At 56.3% G+C, this 26928-nt stretch overlaps 5 protein-coding genes across 11 annotated transcripts; 2 read left to right on the top strand and 3 right to left on the bottom strand.

The window, feature by feature from the left end:
* Nucleotides 1–389: 389 nt before the first annotated feature.
* Nucleotides 390–11514, top strand: kidins220b (kinase D-interacting substrate 220b). 4 transcript variants are annotated; one of them, XM_053881859.1, is made up of 31 exons: nucleotides 390–504; nucleotides 570–794; nucleotides 1326–1527; nucleotides 1732–1884; nucleotides 1950–2048; nucleotides 2114–2212; nucleotides 2286–2384; nucleotides 2437–2538; nucleotides 2609–2707; nucleotides 2819–3016; nucleotides 3090–3188; nucleotides 3300–3398; nucleotides 3464–3562; nucleotides 3622–3799; nucleotides 4002–4166; nucleotides 4233–4412; nucleotides 4481–4646; nucleotides 4705–4856; nucleotides 4924–5213; nucleotides 5838–5978; nucleotides 6053–6290; nucleotides 6356–6444; nucleotides 6512–6656; nucleotides 6732–6891; nucleotides 7732–7910; nucleotides 7974–8203; nucleotides 9226–9336; nucleotides 9451–9588; nucleotides 9659–9757; nucleotides 9817–10017; nucleotides 10096–11513. In XM_053881859.1, the coding sequence occupies exons 4-31, from the start codon at nucleotides 1753–1755 to the stop codon at nucleotides 11080–11082; spliced, it is 4974 nt and encodes a 1657-aa protein (XP_053737834.1). In that variant the 5' UTR covers nucleotides 390–504; nucleotides 570–794; nucleotides 1326–1527; nucleotides 1732–1752; the 3' UTR covers nucleotides 11083–11513. The 4 variants fall into 4 exon arrangements, with proteins under 4 accessions (XP_053737834.1, XP_053737835.1, XP_053737837.1 ...); XM_053881860.1 differs by having other exon boundaries at nucleotides 441–794; nucleotides 2440–2538; nucleotides 10096–11514; XM_053881862.1 differs by lacking the exon at nucleotides 9226–9336 and having other exon boundaries at nucleotides 441–794; nucleotides 2440–2538.
* Nucleotides 11422–13496, bottom strand: LOC128768809 (transcription factor SOX-11-like). The gene has a single exon (XM_053881995.1). The coding sequence runs from the start codon at nucleotides 12566–12568 to the stop codon at nucleotides 11651–11653; it is 918 nt and encodes a 305-aa protein (XP_053737970.1). The 5' UTR covers nucleotides 12569–13496; the 3' UTR covers nucleotides 11422–11650.
* LOC128768769 (uncharacterized) lies at nucleotides 12621–26761 on the top strand. 2 transcript variants are annotated; one of them, XM_053881917.1, is made up of 16 exons: nucleotides 12621–12887; nucleotides 12977–14154; nucleotides 17992–21598; nucleotides 21676–21824; nucleotides 21900–21988; nucleotides 22330–22403; nucleotides 22472–22548; nucleotides 23530–23552; nucleotides 23614–23824; nucleotides 23907–24032; nucleotides 24112–24206; nucleotides 24276–24422; nucleotides 24478–24614; nucleotides 24680–24833; nucleotides 24909–25021; nucleotides 26515–26761. In XM_053881917.1, exons 3-16 carry the CDS (start codon nucleotides 21585–21587, stop codon nucleotides 26594–26596), a joined length of 1491 nt encoding a protein of 496 aa, XP_053737892.1. In that variant the 5' UTR covers nucleotides 12621–12887; nucleotides 12977–14154; nucleotides 17992–21584; the 3' UTR covers nucleotides 26597–26761. The 2 variants fall into 2 exon arrangements, with proteins under 2 accessions (XP_053737892.1, XP_053737891.1); XM_053881916.1 differs by lacking the exons at nucleotides 12621–12887; nucleotides 12977–14154; nucleotides 17992–21598; nucleotides 21676–21824 and having other exon boundaries at nucleotides 21905–21988; nucleotides 22330–22548; nucleotides 24680–26595.
* On the bottom strand, nucleotides 13634–17370 carry allc (allantoicase). Of its 2 annotated transcripts, none has more exons than XM_053881968.1 (11): nucleotides 17193–17370; nucleotides 16968–17018; nucleotides 16819–16906; nucleotides 16632–16754; nucleotides 16495–16574; nucleotides 16303–16435; nucleotides 16089–16181; nucleotides 15511–15584; nucleotides 15339–15447; nucleotides 15183–15283; nucleotides 13634–13856 (listed from the first exon to the last, which is right to left on the bottom strand). In XM_053881968.1, the coding sequence occupies exons 1-11, from the start codon at nucleotides 17277–17279 to the stop codon at nucleotides 13689–13691; spliced, it is 1107 nt and encodes a 368-aa protein (XP_053737943.1). In that variant the 5' UTR covers nucleotides 17280–17370; the 3' UTR covers nucleotides 13634–13688. The 2 variants fall into 2 exon arrangements, with proteins under 2 accessions (XP_053737943.1, XP_053737942.1); XM_053881967.1 differs by having other exon boundaries at nucleotides 16089–16241; nucleotides 17193–17366.
* Nucleotides 18018–21203, bottom strand: LOC128768779 (kunitz-type protease inhibitor 1-like). Of its 2 annotated transcripts, XM_053881937.1 has the most exons (10): nucleotides 20516–21199; nucleotides 20298–20458; nucleotides 20084–20225; nucleotides 19653–19823; nucleotides 19548–19583; nucleotides 19353–19481; nucleotides 19230–19280; nucleotides 18567–18737; nucleotides 18433–18495; nucleotides 18019–18341 (listed from the first exon to the last, which is right to left on the bottom strand). In XM_053881937.1, exons 1-10 carry the CDS (start codon nucleotides 20922–20924, stop codon nucleotides 18160–18162), a joined length of 1515 nt encoding a protein of 504 aa, XP_053737912.1. In that variant the 5' UTR covers nucleotides 20925–21199; the 3' UTR covers nucleotides 18019–18159. The 2 variants fall into 2 exon arrangements, with proteins under 2 accessions (XP_053737911.1, XP_053737912.1); XM_053881936.1 differs by having other exon boundaries at nucleotides 18018–18341; nucleotides 19548–19823; nucleotides 20516–21203.
* Nucleotides 26762–26928: the final 167 nt, after the last annotated feature.

Below are 26928 nucleotides of genomic sequence, written 5' to 3' on the forward strand. Positions count from 1 at the left end.
GATCCACTCTGCTGACGGAGCTGTGGACAGGAATTGTGCATTTATTATACCACGTTAATACCGTTGGAATTGCTTGTGCTACTAATAAAGAAGTCATTTACAGATGGAGGAATGCTGAATGAGGGAGTGTGGCTGAGAAGTTAAAAGTTCAAAGGCGGGAGTGGAGCACACTGGAGGCCTGAGCAGACACTGTAACTCATTAGAGGGTCCAAGGTCAGACGGAGGAGGCTGGATAGTACCATCTTCTCCAGAGCTGGAAGGAGCTGGTCCTGATAAGACCCACCGGGGTCCGGAACGGGGGCGCATGCCTTGTGATCGTTGCCATGGTGACGGGGGAGCCAGCGACCGGCCCTGGCGTCAGCAGCTGAGGACCAATCGGACGAGGACGCAGCCCACGTGGAGAAACTTCTGTGTATAAAGAGTCAGACCTCAGATCGTTTTTTGTCGCTCAACCGGACGTCTGCTGAGGCTAAGTCAGGCGCAGCTGCTGAGCCAGAATTCTGCGTATGTCTTAGACTCCTCTGTCAGGGAGTACATTTCTTGGATATAACTTGTTGGTTTCTTGTTAGTCATTCCCGCGAGGAAACGGACGCGGGGGGACACACGGCAGGTGAGGCGCAACACCTGATCTGAGGAGGAAGTGTGCGTGTGTGATGGTATCCCGGCTGCGATAAGAACCGAGATACCATCCGGACCTTCACCCGCGCTGGCGCACCCTCGGCTGGGATCCTGAACCTGTCGGCTTTGGACCTCAGTGGCGGCGCAGCAGGATTCCAGTGGTCCGACTGTTTTAGGTTTGTCACACACGTTTTTTCCATCTTGTGATGAAGGGAAGCCGAGGAGCTGTGTTGAAACACGCACTGCTGTGTTCGCTCATCCGAGACTGGCTTCTGATTGGCTGATGATATGTAACCTTCCTCTGCTAGTGTCCTACGTTTGTGTCCTTCCTTCATGCTCGTGTCAGTTCCTCCTGCCTTGTCCTTCACACACATCCTATATGTGAGCCCTTCCTTTGTATTTGTGACCAGTGTCCGACATGTTCTGGCTCCTCGGTGCCCTGCGCTCGTGTCCTTCACTGGTACCTCGCACTAGCGCAGTACACGCGTGTCCTTGACTAGTTCTCACGCAGCAGATCACTGTAATATCCTGGTTCCTTCGCAGTAAATACCTGACGTTGCAGGCGAATTTGATTTCAACTGGATCTATAGTCCAACTTCGAAGACAGATTCCATTATACAAATATGACGTGTGTGACGTCAAAAAGCGAAACCTTCTGACAAAAGCTGGAAGGGCTTCACACCCCGCCCCGGCCTTTGTTTTGACAGCGCAAAGAGGAAGCGAAGTTGCCGTTTCCACAGGCTTGACACAGCGCTCTCTGATTGGTTGCTCGCCTCCGTTGTTGGACCAAGATGGTGGCTGTTGCCAGGGACGGAGACTGAGCGCCGTTACATCGTCGTCAAGACCGTCGACAACCGCTGAGGCTGAGGCCGAACACGGAGCCCTCCGGAACTTCTTACCTTTCAGTCGGTAAGACACCTGTCCTGTGTATTTCTACTGGTGGCGAAAGCAAGTACCGAGATTTGGCAGTTCTGGCGCGTCCTCACCGATGTGTTGCGCATCTCCTCACTGGCGACATCATCCGTGAAGCCAAACACCACGGGACCAAGGGATGGAAGGGAAAACAGGTGATAGCTGTGGAAACATTGGAGATGTTCTGTGTTTGCTCCGCAGTGGCAGCAGCTGTTTGCAGTCATGGACACGACCACGTCGATCAAGATGACCACTCTGGCCATCCAGAACCTGTTCAGCTACGTGGAGGAGGAGAACCTCAGCGCGCTGAAGAATCACCTGGACCGCTTCAAGGAGGTGGACGGACGCAGCGACGTAAGTCAGGTTCACGTCCTCCCGCCGAGGGCGCGGGCTCAGGCCGTGTGTTGCCATGCCAACAGAACGGCCAGACGCCACTGATGCTGGCTGCAGAGCAGGGCAGCTTGGACATAGTGCAGGAGCTGATCAGGAGGGGGGCCAACGTCAACCTGGACGACGTGGTGAGTGACTTTTGTGCTGGCGGTGGGCCATCTCCACGGTAACGGCGCCTGCCTTTGCTGCTCAGGATTGCTGGTCGGCTCTCATCTCGGCCGCTAAAGAAGGTCACGTGGAGGTGGTGACGGAGCTTCTGGAGAGCAGCGCCTACATCGAGCACCGGGACATGGTACTGGCAGAGTGGCTTCCTCGTGATGCCGGGCTCATGATGCCGGGCTGAAACTCTCACATGACCCCCGCAGGGAGGCTGGACCGCTCTGATGTGGGCGGCTTACAAAGGTCGCGTGGATGTGACCACGGTTCTGCTGGAACACGGTGCCAATCCCAACACCACCGGACAGGTAAGGAGACCCACTGCTGCCCTCTCTCCACCTTCTCACCACGGCTGTGCAGCAGTACAGCGTGTACCCCATCATCTGGGCTGCCGGGCGCGGACATGCGGACATCGTCAAACTGCTGCTGGACAAGGGAGCCAAGGTCAACTGCTCGGACAAGGTGCGCGCCACCCGTCCCGCCGGTTCTGATGGCCAGTGCTGGTCCTGACTGCGCTGCTCTCTCTGCACAGTACGGCACCACCCCGCTCATCTGGGCTGCCAGGAAAGGCCACTTGGAGTGTGTGATGCACTTGCTGGAGAATGGCGCCGACGTGGACCAGGAGGGGGCGGTAAGATTCAGCTTCAGTCCGCTCATGTGATGAGCACATGCTGCTGAGACCATGGTTGCCAGGTTTGAGCAGGACCTCCCCGGCCTGGTGATGAGCTGGCTCTCCTTCCAGAACTCCATGACGGCTCTGATCGTTGGCGTGCGCGGCGGCTACACCAGCGTGGTGAAGGAGCTGCTGAAGAGAAACCCCAACGTCAACATGACGGACAAAGATGGCAACACTGCGCTGATGATCGCCGCCAAAGAGGGTTACACCGAGATCGTTCAGGACCTTCTGGACGCCGGGACTTACGTCAACATCCCGGACCGGGTCAGAAGCGTCGACCGTGCTCAGAGGTGGGTGAGTGAGGCGTAACCTGAGCGTGTGTGTGTGTGTGTTTCAGAGTGGAGACACGGTGCTGATCGGCGCAGTGAGGGGCGGCCACGTGGAGATCGTCCGAGCTCTTCTGCACAAATACGCCGACATCGACATCAGAGGACAGGTGAGGCATCACAGAACGCTCCTGGTCGGCGCTAGGATCAGAGCGTGAAAGTCAATGAAATGTCCTCACAGAAGCTGAAGCACGTGTGTGTGTCTGTGTGTGTGTGTGCAGGAGAGTAAGACGGCGCTGTACTGGTCCGTGGAGAAAGGCAACGCCATCATGGTGAGAGACATCCTGCAGTGCAACCCTGACACGGAGACCTGCACGAAGGTGAGCGATGCGTGAAACCCCACCCCCTTCTCCAGGTGTGACCCGTGTGTTGGTGTGTGCCTCAGGATGGAGAGACTCCTCTGATCAAGGCCACCAAGATGAGGAACATTGAGATTGTTGAGCTCCTGCTGGATAAAGGAGCTAAAGTGTCAGCGGTGGACAAGGTGAGCTCCTGCTGGCCCCTTCATCATCATCATCATCATCATGCTTGGCCTCCCACTAGAAAGGAGACACCCCCCTCCACATAGCGATCCGGGGCCGCAGCCGCAGACTGGCCGAGCTTCTGCTTCGGAACCCCAAAGACGGTCGCCTGCTGTACCGACCCAACAAGGCTGGAGAGACGCCGTACAACATTGACTGCAGCCATCAGAAGAGCATCCTGACCCAGATCTTCGGAGCACGTAGGTCCACGCTGGCTCACAACACTGGCTCGCACTCGCACCCAAACACACACACACGCAGGTTTGTCTCTCTGGCTGTCCTGTCCGACCTGAACCAGACTGGAACCCTGTTGTTTTGAAGTTTGAACCCTCAAAACTCTATATGGACTGGCTCAAGTGTCCTCGGATGTCGCACGGCGTCACACGTGTACCATGTCTGCAGGTCACCTGTCCCCCTCTGAGACCGACGGCGACATGTTGGGCTACGACCTGTACAGCTCTGCTCTGGCTGACATTCTGAGCGAGCCCACCATGCAGCCGCCCATCTGCGTGGGCCTCTATGCTCAGTGGGGGAGTGGGAAGTCCTTTCTGCTGAAGAAGCTGGAAGGTACATGCATGCACACACACACACCCTGGCGCTGGCGTCAGCGCTCACCCTCCTCCTCCTCCTCAGATGAGATGAAGACGTTTGCAGGTCAGCAGATCGAGCCCCTCTTCCAGTTCTCCTGGCTGGTGGTCTTCATGTCCCTGCTGCTGTGCGGCTGCGTGGCCAGTGTCCTGGCCTTCACTGCCGACCCCCCACTGGCCCTGGCCGTCGCGCTCAGCCTGCTGGCTCTGCTCTACCTCTTCTTTGGTGAGGACCCTGCTGCTGCAGCCCTGCGCCGCTTGGCTGGCTCACTCACCCGGCGTGTGATCCGACAGTGGCGGTCTACTTTGGCGGGCGGCGAGAAGGTGAGAGCTGGAGCTGGGCTTGGGTGATCAGCACGCGCCTGGCTCGGCAGCTGGGCTACCTGGAGCTGCTGCTCAAGCTGATGTTCGTCAACCCCCCGGAGCTGCCCGAGCAGAGCACCAGGGCTCTGCCTGTCAGGTACGGCCGAGAGCACCGCTGGTGGCCTCACCTCCTCTGATGGTGTCACCGCCGGCAGGTTCCTCTTCACCGACTACAACCGGCTGTCCAGCGTCGGTGGCGAGACGTCGATGGCCGAGATGATCGCCACTCTGTCCGACGCCTGCGAGAGAGAGTTTGGCTTTCTGGCGACGCGATTGTTTCGAGTCTTCAAGTCGGAGGAGACGCAGGGTACACTCGGCCGTCACCCCTCCTGCCTCCCCCCTCGCTGACTGAGCCGCTCTGCCTCCTAACCCAGGCAACAGGAAGTGGAAGAAGACCTGCTGCGTCCCCTCCTTCCTCCTCTTCCTCCTCGTCCTGGCCTGTGTGCTGGCTGGCGTGGCGTTGCTGGCCGTGTTCAAGACCGACGCCGGCAGTGCGGCTGTGAACGGCACCCTGGCGGCGCTGGGCGGCGTGGTGGGTGTGGCTCTGCTGCTCAACTGTAAGACTTGGTGGCAGGTGACGGATTCCGTGGTCAACTCTCAGAGGAAGCGGCTGCACGGCGCAGCCAACAGACTCAGCAAGCTGAAGAGCGAAGGCTTCATGAAGGTGGGAGACTCTCGTGCCTTTAGAGCGGCGGCGTCCACACCAGGTCTTCCTTCCAACCAAACAAGCACACGCCGCTTAGCAGAGATGCTCCGATCAGGACTGTAGCTGCTCAGGAACCAGCGCTCTCACTGTTATGAGCCCAGAAAACTCCCCGTGCTCCATCAAGTGCTGAGGCTTTAAATGGTGTGTTTCATTTGAAGGCGCTTCCCTGCACAGCGTTTTCCCGTGCATGTGCTGCAGGATGCAAACTTTACATGACAGATTGTAAGAAGCTCCACAGCAGACATACCACAGCTTCGTGCGCAGCGAGTAGGGAGGAGCGGACGCGTCACAACTAGTGGAGCTTCGTCTGACCGCTGGCTGCCACATGTGATCAGGTGTTGTGATCGGCAGTCACCGGTCAGGCTGATATCAGCCGATCGGTGAGCGATGGATCGGAGCATCCCTACCGCTTAACCAATCAGGAGTCACCAGGCTTGGCAGTCTTCAGGCTCCTGACCGGTGAAGCCGTGAGTGTGCCGGTCGGGCTGGATGAAAACCTGGACCCGGACCCGCTGCAGCCCTGGAGGAGCAGGTTGGACGCCGCTCTCACACTGAAGCCTTGTCATCACACTGTACTTGCAGATTCTGAAGAAGGAGGTGGAGCTGATGGCGAGGATGACCAAGACCATCGACGGCTTCACGCAGCACCAGACCCGGCTGGTTGTGGTGATCGATGGGCTGGACTCATGTGAGCAGGACAAAGTTCTGCAGATGCTGGACACGGTGAGCCGCCGGCGGCCAGGAAAGAGGAGAGAATTCCTACAGCTTCTCACCCTCACCACCCGTTCCTCCTCCAGGTCCGTGTGCTCTTCTCCAAAGGCCCTTTCATCTCCATATTTGCCAGCGACCCGCACATCATCATCAAGGCAATCAACCAGAACCTCAGCTGCGTCCTGCGGGACTCCAACATCAACGGTCACGACTACATGCGCAACATCGTGCATCTGCCCGTCTTTCTCAACAGTCGAGGGCTCTGCGGCGCCAAGAAAGTGTGCTCCGGCGCGCCGACCAACGGTGACGCTGCTGCCGCCGACGGTGAGAGCGCTGTCCGCGCGCCGGTGTGGTGGGTGGAGGCGTGACTTGTGTGTTTGTGCCGGCAGGGTGGCACGAGGAACTTGACAGGAAGCTGTCTCAACACAGTCTAGGAGAGCTCAGCAGGTTTGGGAGCAGAAGCACCCTGAACCGCAGAGTAAGTGGCTGCCGTTCTCACTCCCCTGTTGTGGCGATGCACCCACTCTGTGATGTTTGCGGCTCAGGACACGTTCCGGCGGCGCCAGGCTCAGCGCTCCGTCACTCGTCAGATGTCCTTTGACTTGACCAAGATGATGATGACTGAGGACTGGTTCACTGACATCAACCCTCCAACCATGCGGCGCCTCTTCAACATCGTCTCTGTGACGGGTACATGATCTCCATGGCAACTGCCTCGGCTGTGCTCACCTGTCAGGTCCCGCCTCAGCTGTGGTGTGTCTCCAGGTCGCCTGCTGAGAGCCAATCAGATCAGCTTTAGCTGGGACCGCCTGGCGTCCTGGATCAACCTCACGGAGCAGTGGCCGTACAGGACCTCCTGGGTCATCCTCTACGTGGAAGAGACAGACGCGCCGGACCAGGCCACCCTCAAGACCATCTACGAACGGTCAGCCGAGGCTTGTGCTTCAGCGTACTTTGGTGTGCAGCATCAGCATGGCGTCTGCCAGAGAGGGTTCCTGAGGAGTGGAGCAGAAGTGTGCTGGTGCCCATCTTCTAGAAGAGGGGAGATGTCCAGTGTTGTGGCAACTATGGAGGGATGAAGTTGTTTGCTTTGAGGATGTTCATGGAGAAGTACAGAGAAGGTCAGAAGGAGCTCCGTTGTGTCTTTGTGGACCCGGAGAAAGAGTGCCAAGAGAAGAGTTGTGGTGTTGTATGAGGAAGTCTGGAGTGGCAGAGAAGTATGTTGCAGTGGTGCAGGACATGTATACCAGGTGTGAGACAGTGGTGAGGTGTGCGGCAGGTGGAACACAGGAGTTCAAGGTGGAGGTGGGACTGCACCAAGGCTCAGATCTGAGCCCCTTCTTGTTTGCTATGATGATGGACAGGTTGACTAATGAGGTTAGACAAGAAGCCCCATGGACGATGATGTATGCAGATGACATTGTGATCTGTAGTGAGAGCAGGGAGCAAGTGGAAGATCAGCTAGAGAGGTGGAGGTTTGTCTTAGAAAGGAGAGGAATGAAGGTTAGCCACAGTAAGACGGAATCCATGTGTGTGAATGAGAGGGAGCCAAGTGGCCAGGTGAAGTTACAGGATGCAGAGACAAAGAAGGTGGGGGATTTGAAGTACTTAGGCTCAACTGTCCAGGGCCATGTACAGATGAGAGATAGCCAGTACTTTGGTAGGAAGATGCACTTCTCTCAGAGCACCAAGTGTCACGTGGGCTACATTGTTTGGACCCCTAGTGGACAGATTTGGAAGTGCATCAACGCTGGCTTTGTTTCAGAGTGATCAAGAACATTCCAACTTCGAAGGAGGTGGAGCCGCTGCTGGAGATAGATGCCGATGTCCGAAGCTTTGAGGTCTTCCTCTCGTCTCGGACACCAGTCTTGACCTCCAGAGACATCCGGACGTTCCTGCCGTGCACAGTCAACCTGGATCCCAAGCTGCGGGAGATCATTGCAGGTACGGTCTGCATGCGCTCTCTTCAAGTCCCCGTATGTGTCTCTCATACGGTCTCTGGCTCAGATGTTCGAGCAGCTCGAGAGCAGATGGCTGGGATCAGCTACCCCCCTGCTGCTCTGCCGGAGGCCCAGCCGCGGCCCACCTCGGTCTACAGTCAGATGTCTGCAACCTGTTCCCCTTCCGCCTCCTTCAGTGGCATGTTTCAGCCGCCAGCAGGGGGCGTGCTGTCTCCCCAGCCTCACAGTAGCTACTTCAGTGGCATGGCTGGACCCCAGCACCCCTTCTACAACAGGGTGAGTCGTGATGCAAACGTGGTGATTCACCAGTGGCCATGAGGCCTGTGATGTCAGAGTTTCCATTCAGTGTCACGACTGTCTCATCCACATCACCACCTTCCTCCTGTCACATATGCGTCCGTGTCCCGCCCACCGTGACGTCATCCTGGATGGAAGTCACCTGAGCTCCCATCCACACACATGCAGGCGACACTTGTGTCTTTCCCTGCTGCACCACCCTGTAGGGATGCAGCAACACTGGAGCCATTTCAGTGAGAAGGAAGAAAGGAAGACAGGGAGGGAGGAAGGGAGGAATGAAGGAAGGAAGGGAGGGACGAAGGAAAGAAGGACGGAGGCAGGGAAGGCGGGAGGAAGGAAGGAAGGGAAGGAGGAAGGATGGGAGGAAAGAAGGAACGAGGAAGGGATGGAGGAAGGAAGCGAGAGAGGGAGGAAGGAAGCAAGGACAGAGGGAGGGTGGGAGGAACAAAGGAAGGAAGGAACGAACGAATAAATGAAGGAAGGAAAGGAGGGAGGGAGGAAGGAAGGCAGAAAGGAAAGAAAGGGAGGGAGGAACAAAGGGTGGAAGGAAGGAACGCGAGCACGTAGAGAGACATGATGGAATGAAAACAGAACTTTCTGCTCAGGAGAATGGATCTAGTATATATTGTATTGAATACAATATAATATATAATCAATAATATTGTCTTCAAGTCTTCAACAACGTTCCCAACAAGACAAAGTTCTCACGCCTTCTAAATAATTCCTACCTCAAATTGCAAACAGCAGAAGTGAAGAAGAGCTCTGGTCTTCAGTACATAGAGAAGATGAGGTCTCCTTCAGCCATTCTGTTTGGATCCGAGCCGGAGGCTTGTCTGGACTGGGTTCACTTCCTGGTTGGAGGGCCGCCCCCTGCTGAGCCACGGGCTCCGTCCTCTGACGTCACACACCTCCAGCCTCAGTCCCGGCTCGACCCTGCCCCACACACTTGTGTTGATTTGTCATCTTCATCCACTTCATGCTCATGTCTCTGCCCCCCCCAGCCATATTTCCCCCATCATCACCTTCACCAGCTGCCTCGCCCTCTCACGGCCGCCCCCCCACCTCACCTCCCGTCTCGCCCTGCGGCCAGAGCCTGTCGGGACTTTGCTGCTGTGAGTACATTGCTGACCAGCGGGCAGGATTTCACCGGCGCGGCGTGTGTGTGTGAGCGTGTGGACGCGATGACCTTCCCAGTGCTCATCAGCCTGGCTGTGTGTCGCCTCCAGGGCTCGGCCGCGGTTCCACCTGCGGCGGCCATGACACCACTCAGCTCCATCACAACAGAGGGGGTGTGTGAGCGCATGCGACTGATGGAGGGTTTGGACCAGAGCATGCTGACTGCCTACACGTCCACCATCCGGAAGGTGGGAGCAGTTTTCTGTCGCTGCTGTGGACCTGCTGCTCCCGTGAGTGACGCTGCTCTGTGTGTCGCAGGCCAACGTCAACGGACGCGTCCTGTCGCAGTGTAGCATCGATGAGCTGAAGAAGGAGATGAACATGAACTTTGGAGACTGGCAGCTGTTCCGGGCCATGGTGAGTGCTGTGGACACGCTGACCCTGGTGGAGCAGCCGCGCTCACTCTGCTGCTGCAGGTTCTGGACATGCGGAGCCTGGAGAACCAGATTCTACAGGAGGAAGCTGCCGGCGAGCCTGGACCTGGAGAGACGGCGAAGAGAGCGGCGGCTCCCGGCGGCACCGATGCCTCGCCGATGTTCAGCTTCAATCTGAGCTTCGAGGAGCTGAGCACGGTGGGCCTGGACGAGCCGGTGTGCCCCGGCCCTGCTCAGTGGACGGTTGGTGGCCTCACTCCATCCGCTGCTTCCATGCGTCTTCTGAACCTCATTAACTCCACCTGCCTGTGGCTTCCTCAGGGGGGAGCTCACCGCACCACCAGCATGAACAGTCTGAACTCCCAGGAGTCGTCCAATGACATCTGCAGACTGACGGAGCGGCAGCAGGCCGAGTACCGCTGCGCCTACCAGGAGTACATCGCTCAGATGTCCCTGCTGGAGACGGGCTGCTCCACGGAGAGGCCCGTGCTGCCGCAGCCCGCTCACTTCATGACAGCACCATCAGAAGACAGGAGCAAGGAGGCGACGGAGCAGGACGGCCGCAAGTCCTTTGGCAAGAAGGGAAAGGCTGCGGCTGAAGGCGGTGAGCTGGCCTCCAACCCGGAGGTTCTGGACCCCATCACAGAGGAGGATGAGAAGGGAGAGCCGGGGTCCTCCAAGACCCCGGCAGACCGAGGTGGGGCCCACCTGAAACCGAAACCTGCCGCGGGCCTGCGCTACCAGAAGCTGGCCAGCGACGACGACGAGTCGGAGGAGTCTGACCTGCCTCTGCTCAGGAGGGGGCTGGACTCCAAACCCGCCTGTGGCTCGCTGGCTCTGAAGGGGAAGGACTACCTCTCCGACGCCACGCTGGACAAGAAGGACTCGTCTGACTCTGGTGTCCGATCCAACGAGAGCTCCCCGAACCACTCGCTGCAGGACGAGGAGGCGGAGCTGTCCCAGCTGGCGCGCGCCCACCCCAGCAGCCTCGGCGGGCTGCAGGACTCGGCCGTGGCCCGCATGTCCATCTGCTCCGAGGACCAGTGCAGCCTGCTGACCAGCAGCCCTGAGGAGAGCTGGCCGTCGTCCAGGAGCGGCAACCTGAACCGTACGCCCAGCAGCGTGACGCTCAACAACAACAGCAACCGAGCGCTCACCGCCGGGTCCGCCTCTCAGCCCGGGCCCAACAACGAGAACGTGCGCGTGGTGCATCTGAAGAGGGGCCTGAAGCCCGGAGACCCCCCGGAGATATGTCAGGTGTCGTCTGACACGCTGACCTTTGGAGAGGAGCGGGAGAGCATCCTGTGAGTCCCGGTCTGGAGCCGCTCGCCCACAAACTCCCCAGCATGTGCCCCTCCCCACGCTCTGGCTCCTCAGCAAGCATGTGATCGTGAAGTCATGTGACTGTGCGTAGCATCTCTGTTAGACGCGGACAACACAGGCGTGGTGTCTGATGCAGCTGTCGTCATGTGTTAGTAGTCAACCTTACCAACGTGGCTCGTGCTATTTAACTGCCTGTACGGAAACGTCATCGCATGGCTGTTGTGAACCGTGTAACGTGATTTGTGTTGTGACTCCTCAATAAAAATGTCACAAGTGGAGCGTCACCTTTTGGTCATTTGAAATGAGTGAAGGTTGAGCCAGATGAAGACGGACACTCAGCTCTCAAATGGAGGTTTTATTCAGAAAGAAACATTTTATACAAAAAAAGGATACAAAAATAAAAATATATACATTTGCAAACTTCAGGTGCACAAATATAAACAGCAAAATATAACGTACAAACCGAACGTGAGGCGGGTTTGGTTCCGGGGAACTAGCCAAAAAATAGAAGAAAAACAAAAAAACGTGGTCATAGAAGCACCGAGAACGAGAGTCAGTAGATGAGGACCATGTCTGACACTGGGGGCTCCAGCCAGTCCCCGGCGATCATGCTGCTCAACTCAGGGGTCCACTGGTCGGGAAAGTCAAAGTGGGACCCGCCACTTCGTTCATATTCGTTCAAGTCTTTATCCACCAGGGTTGGACTCGCACTTCCCGCGGCCGAACAGGAGGAAGTCTCCCACGAGTCAGCGGATGGCTGGACTCCCGCCAGAAGACTGAGGGCCAAGAAGTCCAGGTCCTCCCCGCCGCAGGACGAGGGGGAGAGCGGGGGGGAGCACACGGACGCCTCGCTGTCCTGCCGGCTGTAGAGGGGCCGAGCCGCGGACAACAGCATTGCGCTTCGGCCCGTGTCGTCGTCGTCGTCTGCTTCGGACTCCTCCTCTTCGTCAGTATAGGACCACTTGGTCTGGCCCGTGTTGACGCTTCTCGTCAACACAAACCGGTACCGCATGTCACGCTGCAGCTGCGGCCCTGGCGGTTCGGATCGATCGGAACCGAGCCCCGGCGGCTCTAGACCCGCCTTGGAGTGTTTCTTCTTGCCGGCGGGTCTGGACCTCTCTGCGAACGGGCAGAGGCCGGTCTTGGCCTTCTTCTTGGGTCGGTACTTGTAGTCCGGGTAGTCGGCCATGTGCTGGAGTCGGAGGCGCTCCGCCTCTCGGATGAAGGGAACCTTCTCCGCGTCCTGCAGCATCTTCCAGCGGCGACCCAGCTGCTTGGAGATCTCGGCGTTGTGCATGTCTGGCGCCTGCTCCATGATCTTCCGCCGCTCGATCTTGGACCACACCATGAAGGCGTTCATGGGCCGCTTGATGTGACCCGATGCGGACTTCAGCGGCCTGGAGCCGCCCGTCGACGGCTGCGGATCTTGACGGGAGCCGGCGGTTCCCCACGCCCGGCCGCACGGGAGCATCGTCCCGCAGTCGCTGTGTGCCGGTCCAGAACCTCGGTCTCACACTGTCGAACTTCCTGTTTCCCTTCTCTTCTCTTGCGTCACCGCAGACCGGTGGCGTTTTAAGCTTCGGAGAAGCGCGGAAGATCCTGCCTCAGCCAATCGCGCGGCTGCTGCCGCGAGACGTTTCCCGCCTCCACTGCCTCATAGGCCAATGAGAACTCTGCCCTTCTTCTGCGCCCCGCCCTCGAGCCGCTCGGTTCTCGGACGGAGTTCCGTCAACACGTGACGTCACGGTGACGTCACGTAGCAGAAAAGGGCGGCATGAAAGAGCAACACGGTGGTTTTCTAAACTTGTGTTCATGAACACCACTGTCCCTTCAACCCGCCCGCATCTAATGAACCGTCATTTGTCTCGTTTCTGTGCAGGTCTGTTTCGACGCACGCGCACGACTCCACCGCTTCACACGCAACCGGATGCGGGAGCTCCAGCTCTCGCCTCGTGTCTAGGTGGCTGTACTCAGGTGACTATATTTAGATTTGGAGGTTTCTGCAAGTTCATCCTTGCGTTTCACCCTTGAACCCTGTGTCATGTAAAGTTGATCAAGATGCATCAAAAACAGCTGACCTCCTCACTGAATTGCCCAGAGAGGAACAGCATGTAGGCTGTTGTTTGGTTCAGAGACATGAGATGATCCTGAAGCTGAGGGCTGCAGAAATGCCTTTGTTTTGTGGTGTTCAGCATGAGCTCTCACCTTCTCTCTAATCCCCCCCACGCTCACGCATGCATCAACACCCAGTCCTTTCACATGCAAACACTCCGGTCCTCCTGATGCTCATGAATGAAAATACACACTCAGAAGGTCACATTCTCAGATGCATGCGGAAACAAACACACGCAGCCGTGTCTCTCTGCCCTTGTGAGGACCTCTCATGGCCGTGGCCCTTCCCCCAGCCTCTCCCTCTAAACACACGGCTCACCTGAACCAGGACTCTGGACCAAAACAAAGCTTTTCTCACAAGGAGGTGGTCCTCACAAGAATAGATAAACCAGTGCCCCATACACAGCCAGACAGACTGGCTCTCTAAGTTCGAGCTCTTTAATGGTGAGGGTGAAAGACAGAAGCAGGGGCAAGGGTCCTCACAGTCTGGACCGCGGCGGCTCCGGACTGCCCATTGTCATGGAAGCAGGTCGACCCCAAACACGTAGCCGACTGATTCCGCCATCGGGTGAGATGTTCAGTCGAACGTGAGTGACAGGTGAAGGTGTCGCCTCCAGGATGAAGACGTGATTGTGATGTGGACGAAGCTGTGGAAAAGAGAGTGTGAGGCGCGGCTGACGGAGGTGCAGCGAACTGAGCTCTGCTCAGGAAAGGCCACCCATTTACTTTCACCTTTCACCTGTTGGACACTTCCATTGGGAATGGAGGAGCCAGCACCCCTGCAGTGCACCCTTGTGGATGCAGTCGAACCAGTTCCACACCACCAAGTTACTGTGACGGGCTCAACAAAAGCAACAACCCTCCACTGAGTGGGACTCCCTGAATGACAGACATCCTCAAAGAAGTGGAGACGTGGACCACGCAGAGCCTGACTCCTGTAGTGAGGTGAGGAGCATGAACTGCACAGATATAGTTTGGAAAGCCATTTGTTATGGTGCATTCACAATATTGTTCTTCGCGTCGGCCATGTTGTTACGATTTTCATCACGCTACTCCTCCCAGAGCTTTCGCTGTAGAGACGCGGCTCCAAAGCCCAGACGTGCGGCCTGACCGGGAATCGTCTGCTATGACTTTTCTCAGACCTAGGTGCCAGAATTCCCAAGATATTCCAGGTTTTGTGACCAATTTTTCCCATTGAAAATGAGTGGGAAGAGGATTCACCACTTCAGAAATTTGCCTCTACTTCATCGACTCACAGCTTCCCCAAACTTTGGCCTGGAAACTCAGCGAAAATCTCACCGCTCACCCTCTATCACCTTAAAAAAAGACAAGAGCCAAGTCACATCGTTTGCCCACAAAACGGCCTCAAAGAACCCGAGATTTGGCAAAAATAGAAAAGTTAGAGTGAGCAATCAAGTTGGTTAGAATGGAGCAGAGCAGTCGAAATCCAGTCATGTTCCAGTTTCTAAACTGCAATTGCAGCCAAACAGTGCGGTGCAGAAACATGAAAATCTCCAGTTTTGTAGTCACACTTGTCCTCTCTCGTAAAATATGCTCAGAATTACTGTAGCACTTTCAGAATTTGCGTGAGGGTCAAAAATGTGCCGCGACATTTGGCTCCATTGAAAATGCATTGGAGCTCAGTGGCTGCTGCTCAAAAATCGTGGCAAAGTTACTCGTTTTCAACTCCCCATCCTGGCCAAACCGTCGACTGTAGAAATTTTTTGCTAGTTTTTTAATCATCTGCTACGGTTTTTGAGATACGACTGTTTGCGGTTCAGCCCCACCTGATCTCCAGTGGCTGATGGACACGACAAAGTATCTGCTCCCAGGCAGCCTCTTTGGCTCCTTCTGCTCTCACACACAGTCTGACTGAGACGTCCCCAGCCATGTATTTTTAATGGCATCATCCAGCCTTCTAGGGCGAGGACACCGACGAGTGCAATGGCACAGTAGCGCTCAAACACGAGTACCTTCTTCGGTGGGAGGACAGTTGTCCACTGGGCAGAAGTCCATGGCTCCTCCTCAGGGGCCAAAGCGCACACCTCCAGGCTGCATGCGTCAGGGAAGTTCCCTGGAGATTGAAGAGCATCACCTTCTGTGTCATGCCGCTGCCACGATCGTCTCACCTTTAAAGTGACGGGTATCCACCTCCACCCGTCTGAGGATGCCTGCGTGGCCCAGGCGGAACACGGCCCACTCATGGCCAGGAACATTCAGGATCCCTCTCTGATCCACCTGGAGCACAGTAGCATCATGAGTGAGGACATCGGTGGCAACATGACCCTCTTGCGGCTCCACCTTCAAAACCTTGGGTCTGTCCAGTCTGCGGGCGGTTTCCCATCCATCTGCCATGTTGACTGCCTGACCTGGACCTGGCAGAATGACACATCACTTCAGAGCAGCTCGCAATGTTGTATGGTTTGGAAACAGTGGCACTGAGGAAAAGACAGAGGCAGAGCTGGAGGTAGCAGAGATGAAGATGCTGAGCTTCTCTCTGGGAGTGAGCAGGATGATGATAGGATCAGAGGGACAGCACATGTGCTCAGGTGTTTGGGAGACAAGGTCAGAGAGGCTAGATGGAGATGGTTTGGACATGTACAGGAGGAGAGATAGCAGTGCATTGGTAGGAAGATGTTGAGGATGGAACTGCCAGTCAGAAGGTGGAGAGTAAGGCCAAAGAGGAGATTGATGGAGGTGGTGAAGGAGGACATGAGGTTTGTAGGTTTGACAGAAGAGGAAGCAGAGGACAGGGGGAGATGGAGGAAGATGGTCAGCTGTGGCCACAACTGAAGGGAGAAGCCCAAAGAGAAAGAAGAAGACTTCAGAGCAGCTTATGTGGAGGGTCCGAGTTCTCAGGTCGGACTGTGTTTCTTTACCGATCACATTGCGTGGATGACCAAAGTGGGCGTCGCTGAAGCCTAAACACAAGCCTCCATTGGTCAGAGCGACCAAGTCCACGTCCTGACTGGCTGAGAGAGAAGAAATCGCCTCTCCGACGCCGTAAACATGCAGTCGAGAGATGCCTCCGTCTGAGGCCACATGACATTAGCGTGCGCAGGCGCGCGCACGTGCGTGTGCGTGCGTGTGTACCTGGGTACATGTTGAGGCGCAGATGTGTGACTCTGCGGCCAAAGTTCACCTGGAAGTAGTTGTGGCAGCAGTTGTCGTAGCCTGGATTCAACTGGGAGACGCCCACAATCTCTGGCCACTCGTCCGAGCAGAGCTGTCAATCATGGAGGAGTCACACTTCCATCCCCTTTGCTGTTCTTTTTTCCATCAAACCTCAGCAGCGGCGGCCAGCTGACGGTCGGACGCCGCCATGCCGGTGCGGTCTCCCTGGAGGGTGAGGGCTGGAGGAGGATCTGCAGGAGGCCAGTGTTGACCACAGTCACAGCAGCAGCCCACTGCGTCTCACCTACCCAGCAGACACGCTGCCTGAAGAGAGAAGAAGGGCGCGTGGTTGCCCGTGAAGAAAGAGGTGTCGACGTCCACTCCGTAGATCCGACCCGCCACACCGAGCTGGATGATGCACCAGTCATGGCCTGGACAAAGACAAGAAGCGCTCAGCCACCGCGGAGGCCTCGTGAAGCTCGGCTTGAAAAACACCTGGAATTCTTTTCCGTCTGGTTTCCCACCCGTCCATCCATTTCCCAAACTCGGTGAAGAGGGATGGACAGAACTTTGGCGCATCCCTCTGTTGAGACGCGAGAACATCAGGTCAGGAAGGAAGGTGCGGAGGCGGCGGGCGGCCGTACCTTCAGCAGGTTTGCTGCCGGAGCAAACCACTCATCTGTAGCGAACAGGACCTGAGAAATGTAAGGGATGAGGGTTTAGGTGGATGTTCCTCAGCTGCACTGAGGTCTGCTCCGGATGAAGAGCCTAACTAACCCCTCAGCTGACACACGCGCGTCAAGGTTTTTACTCAGTGCCCGAGCACATCACCATGGCAACCCACCAGGCCCTGAGGTCGGTCGTCTCACCTTCCCACCAACCGCCTCACACACCAGGTCATTGAATTGGACGAAGTCCGGCTCCGCTGCCGCCGCCGCACGACTTCTCGCCGCCATCTCCGCGCCGTGAGACCGACTTTGGTGGGATCCAAGTCCGTCCTCAGGGTCGCTGACCGCTCGGTCCACGCGCCATCGCGGTCTGCTTGTTTACATTCACGCGAGCGCAACGAGTCATTGCTGGCCTTGATATGACTCGAGAGTTAAGAACACACACACACATACACACACACACAAAACCATTCAGCTCCAACATTTACTCACTGAATGGATTACTGGAAGTGACTTTTCAGCCTCAAAAGTAATTGAAGTTGAAATCGAACTTGTGAATGTAGGCGGCTCAAACCTCTGGAGGTCTGATAATATCGCTTCTGCGTGTCTTGTTGTACACTAGACTGCGCCGTGCACGCGTGACCACGTGAATCTGTTTCCGACTACCCGGTCATTTGGTCATGCAGCACCCCGGACACAACGCCGTGTTCAGATGATAGCCTTAATCTGCGGTGTTGGAGCGCCCCCCACAGACAGGAAACGGACTCGTCCGTAACTACAGATGAATTTCAATGAATCGGTCTGTACGGAGCCCTGGAAGTGACATGCATGTGTTTATTTTTTGGGATGTGGCATGCATGGCTTTAATTTTTTTTTAGCCCGAGATAATTAATTTTTCTCTCGAGATGCAAATGATCTCGCATGTCACTTTCAGGGCTCTGTAGATCTGAGACCATTTCCACGATGCATTTCTGTCTCGTGCTGTTTTGTGTGACAACAGACTCATTTGTCGGTGGGAGGAGTGAGCAGAACAACAGCAGATGGCAAGAAAAACCTTTATTTCAGCACCAGGGTCGCGGGTGCTGGAATACCTGAGATACAGTGGGTCAACACAGGAGGACAAGGCAGCAGCAGCAGCAGCAGCAGGGCAGGTCACGCGGTGACAGCATCACACTGGTTTGGTGGTCCGGTTGTACACCAGGTTGTCCTGCTCAGACAGGCTGGTGCGGGCCAGGCCCACAGCCACCGGCTGCCTGGAACGTTCTCGTCTGGACTTCAGGAAACAGTAGGTGAGAACTGCCAGCAGAGCCAGGATGGTCACAGCCAGAACAACCGCCAGTGCGATGGACCCTGTGGTAACAGGCCTGTTATGTTCTGACTGACACACACACACACACGCACACACGCACGCACGCACGCCAGCCACGTGGGCCAGTCGTACCCGAGTCGCTCCCCTTCGGCTCCTCGTAGCGCTCGAACATTCCTCGGGCGAACACGTTGTGCTCTACGGAGAAAGAGCGCTTCTCATCAATCCCCAGCAACTTGAAGGGCATGTGACTGTCGCGTGCACCGTACCTGTGACCCCGCGGCAGGTTTCCTGACACTTCGCCTCATCCTCAAAGTTGTTGTCGTTTTGGTTGCAGCCTCCGTATGTGAAGCGCTGACACACGGTGTTGAGAGGGTCGTAGTACCAGCGGGTGAAGCTGGCACGGCAAGGACCTGTGCGTGGAGGCTCGATACACCGGGCTGAGAGAGAGAGGAGCGAGGAAGAGACACACAAACAGAGAGAAGAGAGAGAGGGGGAGGGAGAGAGGAGGGAGAAAGAGAGAGGGATGGAGGGAGAGCGAGAGAGAGACAGAGAGAAAGAGAGACATACACACACACAGAAGAGAGAGTGAGAAAGACACACAAATAGAGAGAGGGGAGAGGAGCAGAGAGGGAGTTCAGAGACGTACACACAGAGAGAGTGAGAGAGAGACACACAAACAGAGAGAGACATACACACACACAGAAGAGAGAGTGAGAAAGACACACAAATAGAGAGAGGGGAGAGGAGCAGAGAGGGAGTTCAGAGACGTACACACAGAGAGAGTGAGAGAGAGACACACAAACAGAGAGAGACATACAGAGAGGTAGACATACACAGAGTGAGAGAGAAAGACAGACAGAGAGAGAGAGAGAGAGACACAGCTGCATGTTAGCATCATCCAGAGAGCTCAACTCAACCAAGTTACTGACCTTTATTCTCATTTACATTCACTTTCAAGAGCCGTGTGAAGGTCTGGTTCACTGAGGAGGATCAGCAAGTCATCAGTGTGTGTGTGTGAGAACAGAGAGTGTGTGTGTGGGGGGGTGTCTCACGCTGGCTGCATCGCTCTTCGTCTGCTCCATTAGCACACTGTTGGACGCCGTCACACTCCAGAGATCTGTCCAGGCAGCAGTTGCTGTGACAGCTCAGTTGGTCAGGAAGGCACACGGCCCCACAGACCTCTGACACACACAGACACACACATCACAACTTGTCCCAGTCCAGATGAGGGGCTTGGTGCTTCTTACCTGGGCTGGGGGAAACGCTCCTCTCTCCCGAGGAGGCTGTCACAAGCAAAAGGTTCAGGGGTGAGAGGACCGGCTGCCGCGCACGCATGTGTGTTTGTGGGTTACCTGTCACTCCGCTGCACGCCAACAAGCACTCTTTCTCAGAGAGATAGTTGTTGTGATTTTGTTTACATCCGCCAAACACGAACTGCTCGCACGCTCCTCTGGCTGCGTCGTAGTGCCAGCGAGGGAAGGCCGCGCGGCACGGACCCACCTTCACCGGTGCCAGGCAGTACTCTGCAAGTCCACACACGAACACAGCGCTCGACATGGGCAGACCAACAACACGCCACACAGTGGCTCAACAACTGGGATCCACTCGCCGTGGGTCCTGGTGCTTAGGTTTCAGTGTGGCTCAGAGGGTGCAGGTGTGTTTTGGAGGGGGAAGCATTGTGACAGTGGCAGGTCCTCACAAGGATAGAGAGCCCGAGTGCGTGCGTGTGTGTGTGTGAGAGAGAGCGAGTTCCTGTCAGACCAGTCTGGGTGTGGCTACTCACTGCTCGTCATGTCCGGGCTCAGCACCAGCACACTGACCAGAGCGGTGCCGCTCCGCTGGTTGGAATCTGAGACAGTCAGCTGGAACTTGTAGGATCCAGGCTGAAGGCCGGAGACCTGAATCTGGTCGGGGTGCTCCGTCTTCTGCACGATCACACACGCGCACAGCAGTGAAGGCAACTGAGGGCTCCGCCCCACGCGGCAGGCCGGTCATACCTGCAGGTCCACAGAGGAGTTGCCGCTGTGGAGTCGCCAACTGTAGTCGGTGATGTGAGCGCTGCCCAGCGCCAGACTCTCGATCCCGTTCAGCGTCACGGTGACGCCTGGCCTGACGACCACGTCGCGGCCAGCGTTGGCGATGGGCGGTGACAGTTCACCTACACAATACACACGTTAGTAGACTGACGACACGTGACCGCCCACCACTTCCTCACCTGAGGGACCCTCCAGGTGCTTGTCGAACACCGAGGTCCGGATGTAGCTCTGGTATCCGGCCTCGTTGACAAACCTGCACACAAACAGGTTGTTGCGGACGCAGTCGAACAGGAGGCAAGAGAGGCCGCCGCCCTCCAGCCCCGCGGCGGCGGCCCGCGGTTCCAGCAGCGCCACATTGCACCGCGGGTCTGCGCAGCAAGCGCGCTCACACGCCGCTGGGGTGGACGCATGCGCCGTGGAGAGCAAGAGCGCTCCCCCGTTCACCGCGTCCTGCAGGTCCAAAACAAAGTCCGGTTGGCCACTTCGGAACGCCAGGTGACACGCGGCATCCTCCTCGGATCGGACGCGCGGCGGCATCCGCAACAGGCGGAGGAGGAGGAGCGCAGAGAAAAGGCGCAGATGATTCATGTGACCTGTGAGAGGGTCCCTTTTTAGAGGCTCCTTCCGAGGGTCCGGGATCCGACAGTCCTTCTCCGAGCTGAGCAACAGGCTGGGCGGACTCTCGAGTGGCCCAGGAAGAGCGACATGACAGCGGCCACGCCTATCTGTGACGTCGCACAGGTGCGTGCCAGCAGCTCTGAGTGTTGACCTGAGAAACTGACGAGTGCAGTCCGAGTCCGTGGAGACAGGGTCGATCAGTTGGTGAAATTCTCGTAGTATTGTTGGCGAGATTTCTGGTGGCCCGTCGAGAACAGTGCTACTGCTGTGATTCTTTTACTACTGTTTAGAAGCCGACAGTTTTACTCAGAGAAATGTGTCCGACGCTCAAGTCAGCGCAGCGCAGAGATACTGCAGTTCATCCTCCGCCCGCAGAGCGGCGCTAGACTTATACGCGGATGACGTCACGGCATTTTGAACCACCGGCGGTTCCGCTGACAAAACAGTTCAAGTTCCGAGTGAGGCCCGCTGGAGTCAGTCCAGGCTGTGTTTCTTCAAGCGAACTCAACGGAACCGAGCGGCTCTGCTGAACCCGGAAGATAGCGACGACGTTCAGGGGCGGCTCCGTTGGCTGCTGTGACCGGTCTCCTCGTGTCCGTCAGGTTCAAGGCGAGTCGGGTTCCTGTCGAGATGGAGTCGCCGGGGTGAGCAGCGGAGGCGGGACGGGGTTGGGCTCACTGACGCGCAGACCTCACTGGAGCACCTCGCTTGTCATCCGCAGTTCGTGCTCGCAGGAAGCGGCGCGGACGCTTATGTCCCGACAGCAGAGCGAGTACTGCGCCGAGCTCCTGCAGCGAGACGGGATGGAGCGCAGCTTCGAGGAAGCGAGAGCCCAACGTTTCTTCCAGCGCCGCCAGCTGCTGCTCGACGGTGAGTTGGCTGCACTGCGGCGGTGGTGCCGCGTCCTCACCGGCCCTCTCCTCCTCCTCCTTCTTCTTCCTCCAGAAAAGCTTCAGCGGCTCCGAATGGCCCAGGAGTGTTTGAGCTCGGAACTGGAGGAGAAGAAGAGGCTACTGCATCAGCGGCTGACTCAGGTACCCGCAGGCCGCCAGGGGTCAGATGAGATTCGATGGCTTGTCCCGGTGACATGGCCCTGTCCAGCATGATCATCGTCACCACCGCGTCAGGGCGCCCCGTGCCTGCCTGGCTCCGCTTTCCTCCCATGCGCCTGCTGAATTGGATCGGCTCCAGCTCTCCTCGCAACCCTGACCAGGACTCTGCGCTTGTGTTCAAGTCTCTGTGACCTCTGCTATTCCACTCTGGTCTCCTCACTGCTTCACTCTTCAGCCGACCTCAGTGGCCTTCCTGAAAGCTCCTGCTCGCTCTGGTGGCCTCTCTGGCTGGGGTTTGAGCAGGAGGTGTTTTCTGTGTGCAGGGCGCTGGCCAACCTCCCTGTGGACCAGGATTCCAGGTTTATGACGAGTCTGAGAGCCAGCCACTGAGCACTGGGTTAGGTCCTGACCTCGCCTCGCATCGCCTGACACGCCTCACCTGAGTCTGTCTGTCTGTCCAAGCAGGAGTCAGCTGCAAGACGACGTCTTCTTGAGACCTGGTGAGACAGGACTGGCTCTGAGAGTTCAGTGTCCTGAAGCAGGTACGTTTTTATACACAAGTAACATCCGACTTACGACCTGCTCGACTTACATCCTCCCGTACTTTCGACCGCGGCCAGCAGATGCTTTTTTTATGTAGTTTAACTAGTTTTTTTTAAATAGTGGAGAATACATTTTTTTTCAAAGAAACTAAATGTTAAGGTGATTCAATATTTTTGACATTAAACATATACAATGATAGTTTGAATCTGAAGCGTCGCCATGACGACAGCGGGACCCTGTGCGTGACACCGGGGCTGCACGGCGCGGTTGACGCTGGTGAGGCGGTTTAGTTCTTTGCTCGGACTGCTCAGCAGTGTTGGACTCAGGTGTTCTCTGCACGTGTTTCCAACACTGTGGCCGAATGCACTTGAGTCTGAGGCAAGTGAAGTCGACATGGAAGCACATCCTCTCACGCTTCAGTCAGGACGCTCACAGTGGGACAGCAAGAAGCGTGAAGCTAATCGACCCTCGGTTTCGGATCAAATGGTTGCCCCTGAATGCTCGTGGTGTGGTGAGGTGGCTGGAGAGACCCCACCCAGCTGGAGCTCCTGCGGCCGCAGACAGCCAGGGCCTGTTGCTTCCTGCACTGGTGCTGTTCATGTGTCACCAAAGGGTTAAAAGAGGGTCACAACTGATCCGACCCGGCTCTCTTCTTCAGTCCAGTCCCAGATACAAATAATGGATTAAAACATAATCCACCATCTAAATGGTCTCAGGAGGTCTTCAGGGTGGGGGGAACTCGGCAGAACTCTGGGCTCCAGTCACGCGTCCAGGCTTGCGAGCTTTTGCTCCGCTGGTCCAGTTCCAGAGCCCCTTGTGCTTCACCTCCTGTCACCCCGTTCAAAACTCGTCAACATTCATCACATATTCCAACTATAATGAAGTCGGGTTCCGTGCACTCACACCAAGAAGGGATGGTGTCCTGTCATGACTCAGCGTCCGCTGTTTTCTAACACAACCCTCCTGGTCTTTTCCTGCAGAGCGTCTCCACGTCTCTGATCAGGTGAGTCGTCGTCTTCTTCTTCTCCGAGGGCCAAGTCTGAAGTCTGTTCTCACGTGTTTAGAAGCAAGGTGGGACCATAGTCCAGGTCCGGTCCAGCACGCCCGCTGGAGCTGGTGAGAAGGTGCACGCCCTGCCCGAAGAGGAGCCCATGGCTCTGATGGTTGGGCACCCTGGAGCAGTCTCACAGAAACTTCCCAAGTCCAGGACAAATCTCAGTCCCATTGAGGAGGCAGGAGATTCCAGTTCTCTGGTGGAACCCCCAGGACCTCCTGGTGAGGGTGGGCTCTGGGATTCAGGACCAAGGCCACTGCCTCTGGATGATATTCAGGAGAGGTCTGTCTGTACCACTGTCAGGTGACACAAGTGACTCTGCTCTACGGCGCAAGCTTCTGGAAGGTCTGGAGTCCATGTCTTGTCCTGACCTTCACTCAGGGCTTGGTCTGGCCCCGGCAGTGGAGGAACACAGTCCCTTGCTGCTGGGTAAGAAGCCTCCTCCCTCACCTCCAGGCTTCCCTGCAGTGGTCCTTCCCAGTGCTCACGTGTTGACGCTTATTCTCAGGGGACCGGCGTTTCCTGGTCCAGTCCCGCCTGCTGGAACACCAAAGCTTCTCCATTTATGGAGCCGTGACACAAGAGAGCAGTGTCATTCTCAAGGTAGGAGAGCCTCTGAGGAGGACGGGGTAGCTGGCCGTGCACCTGTTGACCTTGTGTTGTGTGATGCAGGTGGAGAAGGATTGGAGCCTGTGGGACTTCCACATGATCCGGCGTCTGAAGACCATGTCTCCTGAAGCTGCGCCTGAGATCAGCTGCTACCTGTTTGAGGACAGCTGCATCACCGTGTACCGGGCGCCGCCAGGCTGCAGCATCTCGGTCAGTTTTTCAAGTGCGTGTGCGTGTGTGTCGCCAACACGTGTGTGTCTGTCAGGTGCTCCAAGAGTGTGTTGCTGGTGAAGATTCCCTGCAGAAGCTGGTGCCTTCTCTGTTGCACCTGCTGTCTCTCCTGCGGTCCTGCGGTCTGGTCCATGGGGACCTCCAGCCGGGGGTCCTGGCTTGCGTGAACAGGTGAGCGGACACTAGCTGGGGCCCACCCTCTGGTGCACGCTCACTGACTGGGGTCTGTCTTGTAGTGATTTGCTCCACTCCACCTGGTTGTTCCCGCTGAAGTGGTCATCCTCCGTGGACCTGGACCTTCAGAGGGACGTGGTGTCCCTCCAGCAGCTCCCTGCAGCTCAGACCTACATCAGCCAAGGATTCCTGGACCCCAGCGCTTCTCCACACCAGGTCAACATGATCTGTTCCACAGCTTCAGCCATTCCACAGGAAGCTCTCTGTGACGGCACCTGCTCCCCCTTTCAGTTGGATCAGGTGGGCGTGGCCCAAACCATCCACCTCCTTCTGACCAGCAGGCCCATGGTTCCTGTGGAAGACAGCCAGGGCTGGACCGCCCGGGACTTCAAGGAAGAGCGCAGGTCCTCATTCACCCTGACTGCTCTCTCTCTCTCACCCTCTCTCTCACTCTCTCTCTCTCTCTCTCTCACTCACCCTCTCTCTCACTCTCTCTCTCTCTCTTACCCTCTCTCTTACACACCTTCTCTCTCACACACAATCTGTCATACTCTCTCTTGCTCTCCATCTCTCTCTCCCAATCTATCTCTCTCGCACCTGCTCTCTCTCACACACACACTCTCTTTCTCTCTATCTCTCTCCTTCTCTTACACACCTCTCTCTCACACAATCTGTCACGCTCGCTCTTTCCTCTCTCGCGCTCTCACACTCTCGCTCGCTGTCTCTTTCTCCCTGTCTCTCTCTCTCACTCACCTTCTCTCTCCCTCTCTCTCTCTCACACCCTCTCTCTCTCACTCACCTTCTCTCTCCCTCTCTCTCACACCCTCCCTCTCTCTCTCTCTCACTCACCTTCTCTCTCCCTCTCTCTCTCTCTCTCTCACACCATCTCTCTCTCACTCACCTTCTCTCTCCCTCTCTCTCACACCCTCTCTCTCTCTCTCTCTCACACACTCTCTCCTCTCTCGCGCTCTCACACTCTCTCGCTCTGTCTCTCCCTCACACACATCCTTTCTCTCTCTCTCATCTCTCACTCTCTCTCTCACCCTCTCACTCTTTGTGCATCACCAGTAGCTTGTCAAGGCAGAGACAGCTCGGTTGTGCACCAGCCTAAACTCAACACCTGTGAAGTGACAACCATCCCAGGTGTTTGTTCCCAGAGCACAGCTGAAGAGTCTAACCCATGAAACTGTCCTGGAGTAGTGATATTTCCATACTCGCTGTTCAGCTGCTCTGTTTATAGCAGGTACTCTGAGGCCACACCACTCAGCCCAACATATATATATATATATATATATATATATATATATATGTTATTGCTCAAACGCGAGAATTAGTGTATGCAGGGTGAGGCGATGCAAGAAGATGTGATGCCCCCTACCGTGAGGCAGGGGAACTGCAGCGCCGTTTCTTGTGCTGAGCTTTCAATTGCTAACAAAACACAGCAGCTCAACTACAGACTTGGAGGTGAGGTGTGAGCGTGGGAATATGGGATTGACAGAGAGAGCAACATCATGACGGTCTCATGCAGAGCGTGTCGCGCGGTTAGCGCCTCAGTGTTGAACTGCTGGACTGCTGAACAGATGTCATGCTCAACACCAAGGTTCTGTCAATATAGTCTTTCAACACCTGATGATGTCATACTTCATTTCCTTTGATGTAAGGGCGACTTGGCTCAGATGGTAGAGCGGCCTTGTCTGTGGCTGAGCGCTGCTTCCATCCCTGTTTGTGTTGTCGTGTCCCTCAGCAGGACACTCGACCCTGGTTTGCTCCTGACGGGTTAGCAAGGTTAGCATGGTGTGTGTGTGTGAAGGGTGAGACTCACTCCAATTCTAGAACTTGAGACTTGGACTGGCAAATAATGACTTGTGAGCATCTCTGGTATCTCATCTACTTGCAGAGGAGACACGACGTGGCGCCCGCTGCTCCGCGCTCTACTGTCGGCTGGGACGTCTGAGATTCTGGAGGGGCTCACCTTCTAAGAGCTTGTTTGGTTTTTCTGAATCTTAAATAAAAATCGTATTCATGTTATGGAAGTGTTTTTGTTTATGATTCTAAACTGTGGTGAAACTTTTCCACAGACAGCTGTGGTCATGTGACCACACAAGGGCAAGAGACTGCTTGCAGGAACCGCACGAGTTTTGATGCGAAGAGTCGGTCGGGAGACACTGTGGAGTCCAGAAAGAGATAAGACCTCAGGCCCTATCAGCAGGGATAAGAACTGTGATGCTGCTACTCCTAAAATGGGATCTAACAGTTGAAGGTCGGGGGTCATCTCGGCCTATTGCAACAGAATAATTTTAGCTGCAGCCTC

Source organism: Synchiropus splendidus, chromosome 12 (genome assembly GCF_027744825.2).
Source record: "Synchiropus splendidus isolate RoL2022-P1 chromosome 12, RoL_Sspl_1.0, whole genome shotgun sequence".
Lineage (NCBI taxonomy): Eukaryota > Metazoa > Chordata > Actinopteri > Syngnathiformes > Callionymidae > Synchiropus > Synchiropus splendidus.